Below are 21,515 nucleotides of genomic sequence, written 5' to 3'. Positions count from 1 at the left end.
CGTTGGTCCCTGGTCTGCGAAGGATATTCCATATTCCTATGACGGGGATCAGTATCTGTGTAAAACAAGTGTTGCTGCTCACTTCCCTGGCAGCCCCAAAGTGTTATTCACTTGGGCTTATTTTACCCATCCTGGAGGGACGATGGTGGTGATGGTGTAAGCGTTGGCTTATTCGTTTTCAAGGCGTTGTTGACGCATGTTATTTTTTTCATGGATATCGACTTACTTGACACTCATCAGAAAATGAGGGATCAGTTCACTCATTGAGCGCAACCACCTAGTCCCTTGGCAATTCCGAACCTCTGTTCTCAAGTTTCCTGTCTGTGGTCTTCCTCGAGATCCCCTTAGTTTTTACAATAAGTAAGCCACTCAGGAGGGGCATTTGAGTAAGATTCTCCCACTTCCTCTGACTCAATCCTTTTCAGATATTATCACGATCTTACATTCACATCGTTTACATTGCTAATAGTAATAGGCATTACATATAAAATAAATAATGGCATTTGCTTGGTATATTGTTACATCACAGGACCCTGTGACATGGCGATGGCATTGACCCAGCAGTGGATTGACCATGGTTGAGACTCAAGACTTTAGATTTGTATGTATGGCCAATTCCATTTTAAAATCTTGCACGTGGTGGTGATACCGCAGCACCTGAAATATATCTGCTGTGCATTTTAACGGGATGAGAACTCCAAAGCTTACATGGATGGATTCATGAACCAACTTATTGTACAACAATCTCTAGCCATTCCACAGCACAGTGGGTTTGATATTTTAACAAATATTTCAAAATCCACAAAAACCCAACATCCAATTTATGGAGCATACGAAGAATATAACATCCACTATATACCCAAACACCCAACTCTTCGTCCACCAGATATAGGAAAATGGAATTTTCACCACCGACTCAGGGCTGCCAACACATATGTGTGTCGAACTGGGAATCACTTTGACTCCAAGCGCATCTGGCACTGAGCGATGCATGGAGGACAATGAATGGAGAGGGGCTGCTGTTTTTAAATATCCGGCTGCTCTGAAGCGTGCCACGCCTCTGGAAAGCCCCCTCACCCAATCGATCAAACAAATGTATGTATGTGTGTATTCAAGGTCCCCTGATCCAAGAATGTACTCGATGAATCAACATTTAGTTTACTCGAGATTGTGGGGGAAGCAGATGTCTGTTAATGGTTAATCGTATGGTAAAGGTGACTAAAACAGAACAAATAAATCATGATATTGACGTGTAATTCAAAGGTATACGGCACTTACGTGTACGCCACGGTGGCGAGATGTTAACTGGTATACGGGAGGTTGTGGGTTCAATCCCCACCCTGACTTGTATATTTACATGTCTCTCCCTTTGTACGTGGGGATTTTTTTCCGGGCCCTCCTGTTTTTCCCTCCACATTTAGACACTGTTTAAAGTATTTGGCTGCTATAAATTTCCACGTGATAAGCCACTTCGTTGAGTGATCATTTGTGGCCAAGGTCGCTTCTGAAAAAGAGCATAGCTCAGTGGACCTTACCTGTTGAAAGAAAAGTAGTTTATAGTATAAGATGGAATCCTGAGTTTAAATACACACGCACGTATAAGGCATGGAAGATCACAGAGTGAGTTTATTCAATCCGAGCATTGGTATGAAACGTTTATCGTCAAGTAGAACCCAATATTGTAATAGTATGCTTAAATGGGTACCTCCATATGGCTTTCAGTGTCGTAATTGGTTGCGTGATGAAAGTGGATCAGGGTATTGGATAGATTGGGGTTAGGTTTAGAGCTGGTCAGGGGTAAGGTGGATATCATTTAGATGATGCATGCCTGTGTTAAAGACAGGCCCTTTGTGGAAGTGTACTTTCAGAAAGACAAATGTGCTATTAGCATTCAGACGAAAAGCGCATTTAAGAAGACTAATTGGTGATAATGTTTCATGCTAGGTGGCGCTATGTGCAGAGTGCTTGTCTAAGTCACAAGCTTGTGAGTTGAAATACTGGTCAGAGGTTGACTCAGTCCATCATGCTCAAGCGGGTAATACAATCAGTATCACTTTGTTGGAGGGGTCAATTGTAGTCAAACTATGGAGATGCTGGCTGGATAGGTGGGTAGGTGATTGGTCAGATGGTTGGGTGGGTGAGTGACTGGGTAAATGTGTGGGTGATTGTCTAGGACAGCGGTCCCGAACCTTTTTGGCACCAGGGACCGGTTTCGTGGAAGACAATTTTTTCACGGACAGGGGGGAGGGTTCATCATTTCGTCTTTCCCCCTTTTCAAAGAAGCTCTTCAGCGACGTTTGTTTTTTACTAATTTTGGCTAGGGTTAGCTTTTGGGCTTACCAACACTGTGACTGAAACAAGTGTGCAGTGCGGAAAAGAGGCACGGACGGAGGCGGTAAATAAAATAATAGGCGGGCCACGCGCGGACTCATCGCTCACGTCCTGCTGTGCGGCCCGGTTCCTAACAGGCCACGGAACGGTACCGGTCCGCGGCCCGGGGGTTGGGGACCCCTGGTCTAGGTGGCAGTCCTGCACGGATGCCATTTTCTCTGTTCATATGGTACCGCAGAGGTGTAGAGAATTTCAACAGGATGTGCATCTCTGCTTTATTCACCTGGTCAAGGCCTATGATACATCAATAGGCCAGGACTCTAAGTTATTCTTTATGCTTTTGGAGTCACAGACATTAAGGACCTTCATAATGCTGGGCCGGCATAGGTAAAGTTTCGTGGGTGGGTGTTGGAGCCATTTTCTGTTAACTTTGGGATGCGACAGGGATATCCTCTGGCTATTTAACTATTTAACATCGTCTTTGGCTATGTAGTTCAAGAAGCTTTGCATGAATGTACCAGTGGAATTTCCATCTGGTATAGTTACGATGGAAGGCTGGTCGATGCCCAGGTGCAGTCAAAGGATGGCTCTCTATTAGTCAACCATATGTGGATGATCTATTGATTTATGCCTACTCTGATAAGGAGTTAAGATGCTACTGCTGAACCTGGAGCATGCTACCAAGAGGTTGCGTGTGATCATTGGCCCCACAAAAAAAGCCCCTGCCTGGGTTTTTTTTATGTCATCAGATGCTCCCTCCCTGAACTCTCCACGAGTAATGGGGCATTTGTGGAGAGAGTGGAGAAGTTTCCGTAATTGAGCAGTGTGCTTATGACCAGCACTAGTTTGGCAGCCGAGGTCTCATTCTGAATCAGCAGAGCAGCATTATCTTTCCATTAGCTGCATAACGCTGTGTGGAAGCTACCTGGCCAATCGCTCTTTACAAAGCTCTGGGTCTTCTCGGCCACAGTTATGCCCTCCCTTTTTCATGCTTGTGAAACATGGTGCCCTCTAAAGGAACATCTGCACCGGTTTGAAATATTAAGGCTAATCTGTGTACGCTCCATCCTTGGTTTAACCAGACTGAATTGTGTAAGGAGTTCACAGGTTCTTGAATGGTTTGGACACAGTCCCATCAGTGAGCTCCTTCGGCAAGAGAGGCTGCGTTAGCTGGGTCATGTCGCCCTTATGCCCAGCCACCGCATGCCCAAGCAGTTTCTGTTGGGCCTAATAGATTGGGCTAAACGGGTGTGGCACAGGCTCGAGAAGAGATGGGCTGATGTGGCAGTGTCAAGATTAGCCTCTGTCAAGGAGGTTCATAAAGGACACTGCTGGGGAGGTAGTTACCCTCCAACAACAATTGAGGGTAGAGGCGCGACGCTTACAAACAGCGAGCTGAGCATTGGGCAGCTAAAACGCATAGAGTTGACAAAGTTGGGAGCACAATTGGTGCATCTGCCAGTCATCTCAATCGGTCAACCCATGGCACCTGTATCTGTTCCGTGACCTCCAGCCAGCGGGCCTTCAACACTTCGCGTGGCCTCAGTGCACCGAGCATGGCACAAGTGCCGTGGTGACGTCACCGCCACTTAGTGGTGAACGGTGGTTGTTGTTGGCTGGGTGGGTGGGTGGCTCGGTGGGTGCAGGTCACACATTGCTGCGGCATGTGACGCTCAGTATTTATAGTCACGTCTGGGGCCATTGCACTGGTTTTGGAGTCCATGCCACGTGCCTGCTGCTGCTGCTGCTTTTGTCGTGGTTTATAATTGAGTGGCACATGATGCTGCGACTCCCACACTCTGGCTAGGTGCCCTTCGACCTGTGACCTAGCCTAGTGTTAGGAGCCCTTCAGATGATGGCCGCAGTCATTGTGTTTCTAAACAGCGTTGTGAACAGAGCCATGTGTGGACATTGCAATGGATTCGTTCACATGTATGCACATGCAGCGATTGGTGGGCATCACAGTTGGTAACGACAGATATTGTTGTTGTCTTCCTATGCAGAGCCTGTTCCCATGAGCCTCCCTCATTGATTCCTCCACCCATGTTGAGGACTTGGTCTGCCCAACTGACTGTTTCATCTCTTGCACACTGCTCAACCACCACACTTGCAGGCCACATCACTTCTCTTGCTGCTGCTTTGCTTGCACCGCACCAATTTGGAATTCCCTCATCTTTCCCCCCCCCCCGAAGTTATTAAAAATAACCGTGCGCAATTCAAGAAATGGAGAGACTCTGACCTTATTACACGTTCAACCGTGTTGCTTCTTGCTAGCTGTTGTGGCAGTTTTGGTTTCTTTGCTCAGCAACTGTGATTTTAAAAAAGGATGCCTCCGCCTCATGCTCATATGGAATATCCACCACGTAACAATCTCTGTAATCCTCAATAATGTGAGGTTGTTACTCGGTGCATCTCCTCCCCCATGATCCGAGGAAATGCTCCTCCAACCACGGCTCTTGTGGCCCTTCACACCCATTGGTCCGCCCCTGTCACACAATCTTCCTTCCCCCCCCTCCACTTGTTGACTCGATGGGAGTGGAGGATGTGTGATGTGCACTTCACAATTCAATGAATTGTCACGTTTTGACCTTTGTACTCTACTTGTCGTTCGTTCTCCATTACTTGCAGTGAAATAAATAACCTCGACCTGAAGGTAAACACTCTGATCTGGTAACCGTGAACGGTGGTGGGGAGGGGACATGCGGGCACTGAGGAATGTCCCTGCGAGCGACGGGGCTCGCTGTGTTGGAATTAGTGGCACTTCGCAAGTCCCTTGGGCCCATCTTTGTGTTTACCAGCCGCCGGTGGGATGTAATAGAGCTATGGTGGCTCTATTGTGTGGGAGTATTTGATATGTTAAATACCTCGCCTGGTATGCAGGAGGTTGTGGGTTTCATCCCGACCCTTACACCTATATTTGGAGTTTGCATGTTCTCCCCGTGGTCGCATGGATTTTTCTCTGGGTCCTCCGGTTTTTCACTCTACATTTAGAATTCTGCGTTTAGAGTATCTGGTGGCTATACATTTCCACGTAATAAGACACTTCGCTGAGATATCAGTTGTGGCAAGGTCACTTTTGAAAAGTAGCTATATAGTTCACTTGACCGTATCAGGTAAAATAAAAAAAGTTTACTCTAGTGTGTCCATATACAAGTGTGTGTTCTCACATTGGGGAGCGGTAGTGCCGTAGTTAACACGATATACAATGAACCTAGTGATGAGCATTTGATTCCCGCTCATGGCTAACATTAGTGGAGTATATCTGAACTGGTCCTAGGTCTTACCTCTGTGGACTCGGCCTAAAATGAGTATCTGGTAAAGTGCAAAAACATTGCCATGGAGGAGAAAAGGTGGCTTCATGCGTTGCTGGCCACACCACCACCACCTCCTCGTGTGCGGCGCTCACCTTAATTCGGTGCTCGCTAAGAGCACCTGCCCCAGAGCTTGTTAAGGCCATATGGGGGATCTTTGTCTTTGTTTACGTGAGCATGAGAGTATATGGGCGTTTGTGTACTTGCGCGAGTGTGTGGCAGTGCCTTTGTTTACGTGAGCGGGAGGGTACGTGTGTGGACGAGGAGTGGTGTTGTCTTGGTTTTCACACTGCCCCCCCCCCATCTCTGTGACTGGTGAAAATCCTGAACCGTGGCCATTCGGGATGATCGGGAATTGCTTTGTGAACTTGTCTTTGGGCTTCTTTAGGTGGGTTCCACCCAAACCTCGGGGCGACCAACACCAGCGCTTGGACCTCAGGGCGTGGTGCTTGCTGCACCACTCCCCTCACGGGCCGTGCCTGCCCCTAAATCGGTGTTTTCTAACTTCCCCTAACATTTTGTCCATATTGAAAGGAAGTGCTTTGTCTTGAGTGGGCGTGAGAATGTGATATTGTGCCTATGTGAGAGAAGCTGGGTTGTTTGAGTGTGTGAGAGAATTGCGAGGTGAGTGCATGAGAGAGACTGGGTTGGCTGTATGGGTGTGAGAAAGACTGGGTTGGCTGGATGGGCGAGCGACACTGGGTGCGTGTGGGAGAGGGACTGTTCCCCGCGCATGTGTGTGAATGAGACTGGGTGTGTGCATGTGTGGGAATGAGACTGCGTGGGTGAATGTATACCCATCCATGTGTGCGCATGCCAGCGCACGTGCACACCAGCACGGGGGAGAAGCAAGGAAAGTTCCGACAAATGAATGGCTGGGTGTTGGCTGGGTGTTGGCAGGTCGTGCCGAATGATGTAATGTCAACAGACCGCGTGCCCCCTCCCCTCCGGGCAGCGCTGCTGCTCTTGTATAACTTCCCGACAGTAACGGAGCGACACAGCAGCCCCCCTGGCGCGCTGGGATGTTCATTTGGAATCGTGACACTTTAAGTGGTTCAGCACTCTTTGGACAGGGCTGTAGTGGCTGAGCGCTGCCAATCTTGGGTTTATTTTAGATGACACTTCCGTCGTGCAGACTTCGATTGAGCGCACAGTTGTGCAGGTGCCTTTTCTCGAGCACACATGCAGCTACCCACGTTCGCCTCCTCTTTATGTGCGCCTATTAAGTAGTAGGATAGCACAAAAGGGATGGTTAGGCCAGTACTGCACAAGCCCAGCGAGATCTGTATGATTACCTCCGACCTGCTGAATTTTAGTGAACTGCCCAATTGCATTGTTTCTGAAATGTGTTGTTATCCAACACTTAACAGGGACGCTATCGGTTTTACTAGTCCTCATTGCCTAACGTGTTTTTTTTATTTGTTACGGTCCACGGATGTTTGCTCGTATTCCTAAATAATGTTACACCTCCATGGAATATTTGAAGACGTTTTTGTATTTTTTCAAAGTGAGTATCAAGTGTTCTTTGAAAGGTTTACAATCTTCCTTGACTTGGCGGGTCACAGTTGCTTTTACAGTAGTACTTACGACAGCATCACGTGTATGTGTAAACTGCCCTGACACTGGGGGGAAAAAAATCCCAAGCAGTTTGTTTGCACGTGGTCAAGCTTCAGCTGCTCATTATTCCCGATGATGGCCTGTAGTGAGACAACAACAACACACGATTGCTGCATGCTTGTTGTTTTAAGTCAGTCTCTGCGTGTCATAGTTTCTTTCTCGGCACAGTCCTACAAAGGTATAAAGTGGCTAGGGTTCCGCGTTATCCTGCCTGTCTAAAATGCTTTCTCTGCAGATGGTTTAAGCCAGTCCGGAGGCCACGCACTTTCGTACAGCTTTACAATGCTGTGGGTGCTGGAAGTAACAAACAAAAAACTGGCCTTCACCTGGTCGAAAATCTTTTCATCAACAGGACTGGCGCCGGTGTGAGGTGGCACACCCCACCTTTTTTCTTTAATTTGCTCGCGCGCATTTGAGAGTTGTGGTTAGAGGTGTAGAGATGCATAGATTCACATCGATTCTTCGGCTCGTGACACATGCATGAAATCGCGGGTGTGAGAAAAAATATTTTTATATTCATACTAGCTGTACTACCCGGCTTCGCCCGGGACTTGGATCCACCACGCCCGGCCGCGTTTGTCTCCCCAGTGGCGATTTTCACACACCACAGCAGTTAGTCGTTTGAGGCTGAGTCGACCTAGGGGAGGCCCAGGACCGGGCCAAATAATCGTCACCGGTGGTGGTGGTGGCCGTGAGCGGGAATCCAACTCGGGTCGCCGGGTTCGTAGCGCAGCGCGCGAATCGCTACGCAGTCGCTGCCCCCCCCCCCCCCACACACACAGAATAAAGATCCCCCGTGTAGCCTGTGAGACTGTAGGGGGCAAGTGCTGTTAGTGAGCACCTATGAAGGCCGGCACGGCACACGAGGGGGTGGGTGACAGCACCACGCCCGGCCGCCTTTGTCTCCTCGGTGGCGATGTTCACACACCACAGCAATTACTCGTTTGAGGCTGAGTCGACCTATGGGGAGGCCCAGGAGCGGTTAAAATAATCGTCACCAGTGGTGGTCGTGAACGAGAATTGAACTTGGGTCGCCGGGTTCGTAGCGCGGCGCACTTACCACTACACTACAATGCGTTACGCTTCCACATGCGCGGGTCACATGACAGATTTGACGTCACAGCTCACTTGCCGTGCAAAAAAAACATGCATTATTGAGCTCCCCCCCCCCCCCCCAAAAAACACACAAAAGTGTATTTTTTTAAATTTTGCATGGTGTACAGTCTGGAAAGTACCCACATGGCAAATTTCAAGTTTGTGGCATATCGGGAAGTATGCTAAACATTTTGAACAGACACACATAATCACAACTTTGCTTTTTATATATATGGAGATGTGTCGGATGGAACTGGTTAACATGTGTGACCGCTACATCCACCTCATTGTAGTAATGTAACAGCAAAAATTTAAGTGGCTCTCTTCATCGAATCATGACCCTGAATTGTAACAATTCATAAAATTGTCAGCAGAAGGGGTGAATCATTACACCTCCAGTTATGGTTACGGTTGTGGTGGGATAATTTGCTTGGGCCAGTGCTGGGCTATGTGGGGCAGAGCAGGGAAGAGGAAGGTAGGGGCATGACTCCACTTGTGACACATCTCCATGCTTCGCCTGTGATTTCCCCCAACGTTTCGTTCCGGAGTGCGGTTATTGGTGCTGTGTGCACGAGTGTGTGAGTGCGTGCCGACTTTTTAATGCTTTTTGGAAAAAAAAACTATTCTATTGGCAGGAGGTAAGTCCGCTGGTCCTGTTTGAGCTCCATCGCCTAATTTGTGTTTGCGAACAACCCTGTGACATTTTGTTTGTGCTTTTTTGGGGATATACGTGTCTGCCGTGAGGAAGCAAGAACCTCTTAAATTGCTTTTGAGTGGACACTTTAGCTTGTGGTGGTGGTGATGATTGTTTTAGTCAACCATGAAGAACATGAATTAGAATATAATTATATTCTTGGTTCTTTTGGTAAAGTCACGTAGAAGGGAAACAATAAAATAATAAAACTATAAAAAAATAAAATGTTATTGTTTTGTAAAATAATAAAAATATAAAACAATACAATTTTTTATATATATATATATTTTTATTATTTTATGGTTTCCCTTCTTCGTGACTTTACCGAAAGAACCAAGAATATGAATCCCTGCAGTCACGAAAGCTTTCAATCAAAATAGAATGTAATTACTTCAAAACAATGAATTATATTTACACTTTTAGAGGCTTTGAAACGAGTTTATGGTCTCAGCACATTCAAGAATAATTATACAAACACATACACAATGCAACGACAGGTATCCCTCATATAGACTTATAGACTCTTGGAGAAATAACTATTAGCGAGCACCTACAAACAATGGTATGGTACAAGTGGGGGTGGTGTGGCCAGGTTGAAGCCCAGAATCCTTGGTTTCCCTCATTTCTGATATTAACATCCCACACCAGATACTCATTGATGGCTGAGTGGACCTAAGTGAGGCCCAAAACTGGTTCATATACACATGTATGGCCAGGAATCGAACATATTTTGCCATAATCAGCTTAGTACACCACCCACTACACCACCACATCCCACACAAAACACAGACACCAGCACACTCATACACATGCTCTTACTGACTGTGCTTTTTTCACATTACTGTGCTATGCAATAAAACAATGATGCCCCGTTGGGGCAAGTGCTGTTCACGAGCCCCTATGAAGGCCGGCACGGCACATGACGGGATGGGGTGGCCAGCACTCCGCCCGGCCGCCTGTCTCCCTAGTGGCGATGTTTATACACACATACACACGTGTACACACAACAGCCGCAAATTGCGGCAAAGTGGAATATGACGTCACTATGGTCCTTGTAACATGCTTAGGTGGACTTTGAGCCCACATTAAGAGGTGAAGGTTTGCTGATAAGCGTCATGGGATCGACGCAGTTTTTTTTATCACTTAACCGGCAAGCTTGTTTGGTAGATGCTCCACCAACTCTTCATACTGTGCTAACTCCAGCCAGCCCTCTGCTCGTTGTTGCTGAAGGGCGGCTACCACCAGCTGCCCAGTAGTATCTTTCACAAATCCCCTCCATAGAGGCCGATCTTGACACCACTGGTACCAGTTTTTTGGCAAGTCCAATAAGCTGGAAGTCTTCCTGTAACACAACAGCCAATCTTTTGAATAGCCCATGTGCCATGCCCATTTAGCTCTCTCTATCAGACCAAATAGATGTTTGGGCATGTGGTGCCCTGGGCATGTGGGTTACATGACCCACCCCATTCAGCCTTGCCTCCCAGAGGAGATTTCTGATGGAGCTGTCCAGAACTCTTAGGTGTCTGTGAGCTCAGATATTTACAAATGAACGCAGACATACAGACAGACACAGATCAAACGACAACTACTTTGAGGTAACATGAAGTGTTGTAAAGGCTGGTTTGCAGGTCACAGGCTTTGTGGTTTAATTCATACACATATTAAATACATACACTGCTGTGGTGACCGCACCAAACAAACAATTACAACCCTTATAATACATATTTCACAAACTACGGTCATCCTCGCAGCGGCTTTTGGCTAACCATCGAACAAAGGCGGTCACTGCATCGCATGCTTTCAGATGCGGTTCTGCGACTGTCTGGAATGCTCTTCCTTCCAATATTAGGAAGCCACTGGAGCTATGCACATTTAAATCTCGATTAAACAAATAATATCATTAAAACTGCTTTTTGTGTTTAGTTTGTTGTCCTTTCCCTGCAACTCCTATGAGGATGGTTGTCTATGTTTGGTGCTAAAGTAGCTCAACATACATACATGCACCACCTGTGCTCTCCAGTATGCTAACAGAGACCCCAAACACTATACAGACACACCTAGACACACATTCGACGCACACTTGCATATACAGACACAGATACCTCCAGACTGACCCCAAAGACGTGCACACATACTCCAGACAGACTCGCACTCCCCTGCACACAGAGCTCCCCATACACACAAGAGAAAGATTCCCCATATAGCCTTAACAGACTGGGGCAAGTGCTGTTAGCGAGCACTTATGAAGGCTGGCATGGTCCACGAGGGGGTGGGTGGCCGGCACCACACTCGACCCCAGTGGCGATTATTTTTACACACCACACCAGGTACTTATTTGAGGCTGAGTTGACCTAGGGGAGTCCCAGGACCAATTCAAATAATCGGCACTGGTGTTGGCCGCGAGTGGAAATCGAACTCGGGTCGCCAGATTTGTAGCATAGTACGCGAACCGCTACACTACCGCCACACACGCACACACCTCACAAAAGACAAAGATACGGACACCTCCCTCTTCCCCCACATTCACTCAAGCATAAACTCACACGCACCCACCACACCAGACACATACCCACACTCTCCCCACGCCTATACAGACATTCACCCACACACACAGACACTCCCCCTCCCCACACCCAGACACACTCCGACACTCCTCCCCACTCTTGTGCACGCATGCACACGGTCGCCCATAACTGTGCCCCTCATCTGTAGACGCGATAGCACCCGCACGCCTAACTGAACCCATCGGTTTCACGGCACCCATCACTGCTGCGTTCACTTCACCTCCATCCGTCGCCGCGCCAAACGGCTCCGTGCTGACCTCATCGTCGGTAACTCTGGCGCTCATCGCAATGCAGGCTGCATTTTTGCGATTCCAGATGGCTAGCCTGATTTGAGCGCATGCCTTTGTGTAAAGGCTGATGAGACCTGCTCGGCGGAGAGACTGGGAAGGAGAGGAGGAGGGTTCCTTAGTTAGCTCTGGAGGTAGTAGTGGCGGGATGTTAACATGGGTTCGATCTCAACCCCGACATGCGTTTAGAGTATTTGGCTGCTATACATTTCCATGACAAACTACTTCGTTGAGCTATAATTTATAAAAAAGAGCTATGTAGCTCAGTGGGCCTTACCTGGTAAAATAAAAAAATAACCCCTGTTATCTCTTTCGCATGTGGGTTTGGCACGATTAAAGTAAGAAATAATCTGACAACAAAGAGCTGATATCTTGTGGATATATGTCCGGCCTGTGTGGCTATCTGGCACAAGTATGTTTGATGCTTTGTAGCTGTCCGATGTGTTGTCTGGATGTACCGAGCGATGTCCGACGTTTCTATCAACGTTCTAGGGGTTTAATTAAAGAAACAAAATTCTTGCCACGTGGAGCGAATATAATTCTTGCGATACTAGAGTAAAAAAATACTTGTATGAATGAGACAGAAAAAAACAACACGTATGAGATGTAAGTAATTATGACAACTAATTAATTAATAAGTCAAATCGTGACCCTGAATCATGACAATCAAATTGCCGGTACCTAGCTACTTGATGGACAATGTACAGTATATAAAACAATGTCAGCATTCATGTTCTGATCCATCTGTCCTAGCTGGCTATACGCACTGATTGAAACCGTTCTTTTTACATTTTATTGACACCTAGAGCGTCGGTATTGCCAGCGTGTAATGCATTCCCGTGAATGTGTCGACAACATACGTGGGTGACTGGCTCGTGAGTGTGGGCGGCAGGTGTCTCTTTTTGTCCATCGCACGCCCACAGGGCCTCATTTCTGTCAGCGTGTCATCGCTAACCTTCCGGTCGGTCGCTTTCCTTTGAAAAAACCGAGCGACTTTCCCTCCGCCTCGCTCCACTTGCCGCAAGGCCTTACACGGTTCATGGGAAACTTGCCACGTTGGCGAGATGTTAACTCCCTCATCTGGTATACAGGAGGTCGTGGGTTCGACCCTGACCCTGACATGCCTGTATATTTGTAGTTTTCATTTTCTCCTCGTGGTCGCGTGAATTTTTCTCTGGGTCCTCCGGTTTTCCCTCCATTTAGTAACATGCATTTAGAGTATTTGGCTGCTATAAATTTCCACATGATAAGCCACTTCGTTGGGCTATCATTTGTGGCCAGGTCGCTTCTGAAAAAGAGCTATATAGCTCACTGGGCCTTACCTGGTAAAATAATAATAGTTTATATGTTGATTTAGCTTAACCGGCAACTTCTAAGCCACCCGTAGTGTCGGTGGGTTATGGGGTGGAACTTAAGGGATTTGCTGTGGGGCCCATCCAGCTAGGTGACTCGGAGGTAGACTCGAGAGAGGGCGGTGACAGGAAAGGGAGATTGCGCCCACGTATGGGTGGAATGCTACCATAAGGGTCAAAGGGTGGGATTGTAGGTGCTGCTGGTGATACGTGCTGACTTAACGATTGCTCACCTCTCAGTATTGGATAGGGTAGTAGATTAAAAATATTTCTAGGTATATAACAATTCATCCTCTCTTGCAGCGATTAATCTCATGATTCTAGGGTCATGATTTTGATTCAAGAATAGATTGTTGTTGTCTCGTTTGTATTGTCGCTCTCGTATGTTCTGTCTTGTTCATTCCATTAACCCAATAATACTTTGGATCATCATTTGCATAATATTTGTAGAGATGGTAAATAGTGCATTGTTAGATGCTCAAATTGATGCGTTGAGCACAAGTGCAAGAATGGTAGTTAGTTGATGAATCGTTACATGCGTAGACACGTTTGCGCTAAATTTAATTCTCCAATATATGGAGTCAAACAGCAAATAGGTGTACTTACATATGATCGTGTACCGAGCATCTGATAGCTCCAAAGTGATTGTGAGCTCTACCACTTGGTGTGTTGCAGAGACATGCACGAAAGTCGTGTGTCATTGAGAGACTGGTCCCAACCAAAATTCATTGCATTTTCTTAACTGGCCCCAGGGACTACCAATGGACATCAACACAGGCGAACTCTTGTGTGACCTTTGCCTCCACTCGGAGTTTTCTGGGAGTTTTCTGAGCTCGGTCACGAGCTGCTTGCATTGCACTTTAAGCACTGAAGTTCAAGTGCACGTTTCCCCAGAGTCATGTCCTGGAATCTGATTGCGGCGTGCGTGAAGATGCCAATGCTGTAAACGCTCAGAGTCCTTTCCCTGCCACGGCGTTGCCGATGCATCCCTCCCAGCGTTAACGTCGGCAGCACCGCACGACCACTTTCCCTGCGCAGGCTTGTCTTAAAAAATACAAAAAAATTGTAAAAAAAATGTAAATGCTGCGAGCAGGTGCGCCATACGCATTTATGCTGCTGACAATTATCTCTTTGTGGTCCGGGCAAGCGTGAACGTGGCTCCCGCGTGCCTCGCGGATTCTTGTGGTCGCAAGGATGACGCTCGCGATTGCGTTCTCCGCAGACGTGCGTTGGCACTCGGCGTGTATGCGCGAGTCCGTATGTATTCATGCATCGTGCCTAGATACCGGAGCTGTGCCCCCTCCCCCCCAACCTTCACTGCTGTTGGGGTAAGATGTTAACTTTCTCACCTTGTATACAGCAGGTCGTGGTTTTGATTCCGACCCTGGCGCCTGTATATTTGGAGTTTGAATGGCTCTCTCCCTGTGGCCACGTGGATTTTTCACCAGCTCTTCTGGTTTTTTCCCACCACGTATAAAATCAACATGCGTTTAGAGTATTTGGCTGCTCGCAATTTCCACATGATAAGCCACTTGGTTGAGCTATCATCTGTGGCCAGGTCATTTCTGGAAAAAAAACATAGCTCAGTGTGGGCCTTACCTGGTAAAAAAAACAATGCTTTAGTTTTAGCTGTAACGTCTTGTTCCTCCCCGCCATCTCATATCCCACCCCTTCTAAATATTTCCTCCCCCCTTCCCCACCATCTCCTCCCAACTGTCACCTCCCACTGTCGCTTCACCCTAACGCATGCCTCTCCGGTAGGTACTATGTAGTGATTCATCACCCCCCTCCCCCACCACCCATTCCCCAAGCGGTTTGATGAATTGTTAGTTTGGGGTTGCGTCAGTTCTCAAGAATCCCCCCCAAAAAATTGTCTCGATTTCACAGCATCGTCATGCAGAATCTCTCGGTTCTTTGACGATATTCAACCATGCTGGTCAATGTGAGTTGGTTGAAGGTTGGGGAGGCGAGGGGGGATGCCTGGCCCGGTACAGATATCACTTGCCACTGACGTTAGCCGCGGCCTGGAATCTAACTTGGGTCTCTATAGAACACAGCGCAGTGTGTTGACCTCTGGGCCACTGCTCCACCCCCCATATGTCGAATTTAGAGTGGTGAAAATACAAAAAATCTGGTCCAAGTCGTAAATAATCGTTTTTATTTGCCCAATTAAATTCATGTACTGTGAGCGACAGAATATATGTTTTATGCTTGTGAATCAATGAGTCGTTACTTGCCGGTCCCGACAGTGATCAAAACCACTACCAGTATCTATGCAGTTGACCTTTAAAGAAATGCTACATTTTGTGGTACGTTGCATTAAAAATGTGCAACCGCTGACTAAATTTGTGGCCGCGTGTTGCTGTGGGTAGGCTGCCCAACTCATAAATCAGAAGGTCATGGGTTCAAAAACTGTTTGGTGGTCAACTTACTCCATCATCCCTTCATGGCTGATCAAATGTGTTTCACTTGATTAAAACTCTACAGTGGTTGTCATATGGAAGAACTGGCCCTGACCATACAAAAATGGAATTTCCAACACTGGCTCGGGGCCACCACTGAAGATGATATGGGTTGTTTGAGCAGGGAAACACTTGAAGTTTTCTCGCCCAAGTGGCTGCTTCACCAGCACTTTGGCACTGCGCTTAGACTCTTATCATCACCCCACGAGTGGCCTGGTAGTGCAGGGGACCAATACTGTGTCAAACACACTAAGCCATCAGCACAGAAATATACTGAGTTCAAATCCTGTGTTTGAATCCGATTTGTTGCCATACTTAGGCAAAGAGACACAGGAAGATGGTGGTGACACGGGAAGAGCTTTTTACCAGTGCAGCCTCCTCACACTTGAAGACAGCTTGTGCTTGTGGCATTGGAGTTTTGCTCTCTGTAAGCGGGTTAGGTTTTACAGCGTACAGTCAACTTACAGCATCGACTCATGGGGCTCATCATGATAATGTCATAGAGCTGAGCTGGCACTGCTGAGATCCAGGGTTCCTGTTATGGTGTTCAGCGTGTGGTTACTCTCTGAGTTCTTGTTCAACATACATACATACATGGCCATGTCAGGCGCACTCAGCCAGAATGGCTGATATTCTGAATTCAAAACCTCAGGGCTGGGTGTGTGTGTCTTTCACTTATTGGATTCATAGTGGCCGTGTCAGAGACACTGAGCCAGCACCGCCTCGGTCCAGGTTTCTACTGCCAGGCAGCGGGATGTTGAAGTCATGGTCTTCTATGCAACACGTTTTATTGGCCAATGACCTCTTAAAATGTTATCTGAATTATAAATGCGTTTTATCATCCACTGACCTCTCAATTGCTCCCTACGGCTTTGATATGCCGAAGAAAACTGTGGCGCTCCATTAACTGCTTCAGAACAGCAACTGGGTCTCTGCACCACACCTCCTCCACAAGTGGAGAATTAGACAACCCACAGTGCGACTACGGCCACCTGAACCAGACAATGGGACCATATCACGAACGACTGCATCCCTATGGGCCGCTCTCCGGCGGACTGAGCGGTATTAGTCGCATGGCTCACAGACTTCAACTTGAACGTGTGATTGGCATATACTTTCCATACACGATTCAAGTGAAAGCATATTGTGAATTATTCAGTGTCACTATCCCCCGTATTCGGTTAATATCAAATTTCACAATTCCCTTGGGGCTTTGCTTTTTTTTATTACTTCCCGAAGTGACGCTGCACATACATCGCAGCTGAGTTTTTAAGTTCGTGTGCATTTTACAACGATGTTTATTGTGTCTGTAACCTTTCCGCGTAATTGTGAAAAATGCTGTGATGTCTGCATGTGCGGTTTCACATAAGGTCATCAGCACCTTTACACTTTAACCCAGCACTTTTCAATAAACTTCACCCTTCACGCTTACAGCATCATTGCACTGTATTTCCGCTTCATGGTATTTAACCTTCCCTAAGCGCCTGCGAGATCTTTAACAATGCATTGATTCATTGATTAATATTGATTGTTAAGCTAATGATAGACTTTGATTGAAAGCTTTCGTGACTGCAGGGATTCATATTCTTGGTTCTTTCGGTAAAGTCACGTAGAAGGGAAACAATAAAATAATAAAAATATAAAACAATAAAATTCTCATGACGTTTTTGACTGCAACACAAGCAATCATCATCAGGTGTGAAAACCACAGCAAGTAAATTTGAAAAAAGTGGCTTTTTTAACGTTAGCACCACAGAGAGCAATTTGGCAGTTATTCAGATGGACGAATCCATCTATGTTCGGAAAAGAGGAGGGGGGGGGGAGATGAAAATAATGGATGCGGTCTGAAAGCCACCGTAAGCGTGAACAATCAATTAAGACCCGAAATGGTTTATCAAATCCTTCCAATGATTGCTAAAAAACAGAATCCATCTTCTCGATTGTAATTGTCTCTGTGTTTGTATATGTGGATAGCCTCAATTCCATACACCCAACCATCAGATTTACCATGGAAGTCGAAAAGATGGCAAGCTATCTTTTTTGAATGTCCTAATAAAAAAGAGTCCTGATGGTTCAATGAGCCACTCTGTCTACAGGAAAGCTACCCATACGGATGCTTACCTGAAACCGGATTCCCACCATCCATCCCAGAAGAATTCCCTCATCAAGACTCTGCACCATAGAGCCCAATGCATATCCGACCAGGAACACATGGCCAGTGAACTCAAGCACGTACACCAAGCTCTTAAGGCTAATGGTTACTCCGACTACACAATCCGCAAAGCTTTCACTCCAACCATGAAGAAGGGCCCTCTTGAGGAGCCTTTCAAAACCATCACTTTACCCTACATTGCGGGGATCACAAAAAAGATCTCCAAAATCTTGAGTAAACACAAGATCCAGGTCTGATTCAACACATTACATAAAATCCGTGATCTGGTTCCGTCTGTACCCTGGCGTCTACAAACTAAGTTGCCTCTGTGGTAGTAGTTACATTGGAGAAACCAAACGACATGTCTCGGACCGCATTCGTGAACACAAAGCAGACCTGAAACACGGTAGGACCAACACCTCGGCCGTGGCAGATCATTGTGATAATTCAGTAGGCTCACATGAAATTAACTTTTGCAAGACAGAGGTGCTTTGTAAGCCATCTGGCTACCATGAGAGATTCGTTCATGAGGCTATCCACATATACAAACACAGAGACAATTTCAACTGAGAAGATGGATTCTGGCTTAGCAATCATTGGTAGGATTTGATAAACCATTTCGGGTCTTAATTGATTGTTCACGCTTACGGTGGCTTTCAGACCGCATCCATTATTTTCGTCTCCCCCTCCTCTTTTCCGAACATAGATGGACTCGTCCATCTGAATAACTGCCAAATCGCTCTCCGTGGTGCTAACGTTAAAAAAACCCGCCACTTTTTTCAAATTTACTTACTGTGGTTTTCACACCTGATGATGATTGCTTGTGTTGCAGTCGAAACGTCGTGATAATTTTATTGTTTTATATTTTTATTATTTTATTGTTTCCCTTCTACGTGACTTTACCGAAAGTACCAAGAATACTAATGATAGATGCTTAAAATCACGGGGGTAAGAATAAATGTTATTTAATTTGTTTGTCATGTGTAATAGCTTCACGTAACGCCTGCTGTAGCTGGTAGAGCATGCGCTACATTCACCACACTGCTAAAAAGATTATTGAAAAGATTGTTCATTCTTATTGATGAATGCATTAAGCGTATTGATTCTCAAATCAAATCATAGTGTTTTGAATCAAATCGTCGGAGAGATGGGGAAAATTGCATAACCCCTACTATATACATATCATTTCTTTATTAACTGGCATTTGACTTTCACCATCTTCCATAGGACTAAATTTGTACATAACTTAAATAGTACAAAAAAATACGGCTTTGTCACTATTTCCATAAAACGTCATTCGTGTTTATTCATCAAACCTGTACAGCTTCGAATGACACGCCAAGTAAAATTTCACCTCTGTTGTTTTATGCGATTGGCCACTGGACTTTTCTCAAGTTGGCAGAAGAGCACAAAATGTTTTTTTCGCTAAAAGTGGCGCTGCATTTGCTTGCGTGTACCCGAGTAAACACACCACATCTAATCCTGCACAGCTTTTGAAGGTCACTTAGTGGATTTATTTACCCAAGAAAGCTTCAACTGGGTTTTAACTGGGTCTCAATACACATTCACGAGGGTCCTGGTTGGGATATTTGAAAAATTTCTTGGACGAGTATTTTTGCTATTGGGAGGAGATTGCAATGCTCATACGTATGTAGAGACAACACTGAAATACAATCCAAGCAGATGGGCTGGGCAACCTACTTCCCCTCATGCTTCCACAGGTCACCTTGTCTCTCCTCCGCAGAGTGGTGATCAAGGCCAGGCATGTAGCACCATATGTAGAAAATGATTGGCTTGCGCAGGGCACTCCGCAGGTTACCAATTTGATTACTACGCAAAGCACGAAAAAAATATGTATTTACCAAGAGTTGAGTAACGAAGGTCAAAGTTTTAGTTCTCGGCAGCTGTTGAGAAATGCTTTCTGGCCACACTTTGTACACACTGGGTACACACCGGGTACACACTGGCATGCACGGGTTCACACCCAGGCCATTCGGCACCACCTGGGTGATTTGGTTCTTGTTAATGGTACCACTTGGTAACTTTTTAGAACCCTCATGTGCAGACCTTTTGAGCTTTAATTCACTTTTACGAGGCCCACGTGGGTTTTCCCGGGTACTCTGGTTTCTTCAAACATACAAAACACTCATGAATACAATGGAATTGACCAAACATCCCGATTTAGGAGCCTCTTGTAAAAGTCATGTAACTCACTGAGACTTTCTAAGATCGATAAGTAGCTTTACTCATGTTAGTTTTTGCAAAATTACTTATTAAATTGAAAGTGAAGACTAAGTGATTTCCTGTTCAAACAAGTTACGTGGCTTCACTCATTTCTATTGATGGCTTTGAACCAGTGGTGGATATTCCACAGTCACATGGCCGGGCACAGTCTATGGGACACCACCTACCAAGCGGTACTTAATTGGGTCAGCTTCCGAAGGGATGAAGGCCTTGGAGACCATCTCCGACTGGGCGTTAAACGCACAACCTTCGTGTCGCAAGTCGCTCGTGTGCAAGCGCAGCGCCGCACGACTACATCGGCCATTCAGCGATCTGCATGCGAATAAGTGTATGACGTAACCCCACCCTTGTCGTTGGCAGTCGTACTTCGTCACGGACTACGACCCCACCATCGAGGACTCGTACACGAAGCAGTGCGTCATCGACGACCGGGCTGCACGACTCGACAGTGAGTTCACTCCGCGGCATTGTCAGCTGCCGACCTCGGTGTCCACTGGACTCGTGAAGGTCGACTTCCCTCACCGTTTGTCCTGTTTGTGTACTGTCTGTCTTGTCTGACTCGTCTGTGCTTTCAGTCTCATCTGTACCATCTACTGTGCGCTGCTTGTCTCGTCGGAACTGTGTGTGCTGTCTGTCTCGTGTGTGCTGTCTCACTTTTGAGGTAAGCGGTCACTCATGCAAAGGCTTGTGAAAATTGCCGGGAAGTGGCAGTATAGCAGGCGAGTTTATGAACCCGTCTGAGCTGAACTTTTGTGTTATCACCTTGCACGCACGGTGCACTTTCTCCAGATACTTCCGTTCCCCCCCCCCCACCCCCCACATACAAAACATTCATAGAAACAGAATTGGCCAAACATTCCAATGCAAGACCATTCTGATTTATTTACCTCGTTTCACGAGGTAAATAAATCCCAATTATTCTTATTGTACATTGTGACATCACACACCCAGCATACCGAGCTTCCTGCAACCCGGGAGGGTCACGACCTGCTGTCACAGTGACTTTGTGCGAGGGCCGAAACTCCTTCCTCGAGGGTCCCTCCCACAAGCCGTGACAAGCTGCAGATAGAACACTCTTTTTAGCTTGAATCACTAGACACCGCACGGTACACGAGACACATTTTCAGCAGACATACGATTGGCACTGCGTACGTTTATGCGAGAAAAAACACCCTGTTCTCATGCGCACCAGTCAACGCACGCATCTTGGGCATCCGTGAAGCCTCGGATACACGGGAGCATTGTGACTCGCTTGACGCTGTGCACGCGCGTCAAGTCAAGTGCGCGTTCCCTCTGGGCTCGCGACTTCCCTCGGCAACGTCGCCGCTACACCGGCGCAGTCGCGACGGGCCACACACTGAGCGATTCAGCCTCCCGACCGAGAAACGAGCGTCGGCCCGTGCACC

The 21,515-nt window shown here is 46.7% G+C and overlaps 1 protein-coding gene across 1 annotated transcript in view; it reads left to right on the top strand.

Moving 5' to 3' along the window:
* Positions 1-21,515, top strand: part of RRAS2 (RAS related 2) — a 56,072-nt gene that overhangs the window by 17,565 nt on the left and 16,992 nt on the right. The window contains exon 2 of the mRNA XM_032977067.2: positions 20,470-20,557. Coding sequence (XP_032832958.1) covers positions 20,470-20,557 — 88 coding nt within the window. The remainder of the gene's footprint in view (positions 1-20,469; positions 20,558-21,515) is intronic.

This window comes from Petromyzon marinus, chromosome 3 (assembly GCF_048934315.1).
Source record: "Petromyzon marinus isolate PM22_M1 ecotype Great Lakes invasive population chromosome 3, UKy_Petmar_22M1.pri1.0, whole genome shotgun sequence".
Classification (NCBI taxonomy): Eukaryota; Metazoa; Chordata; class Hyperoartia; order Petromyzontiformes; family Petromyzontidae; genus Petromyzon; species Petromyzon marinus.
Note: the sequence above shows the minus strand (reverse complement) of the source record. Positions and strands in the feature narration are given on the sequence as shown.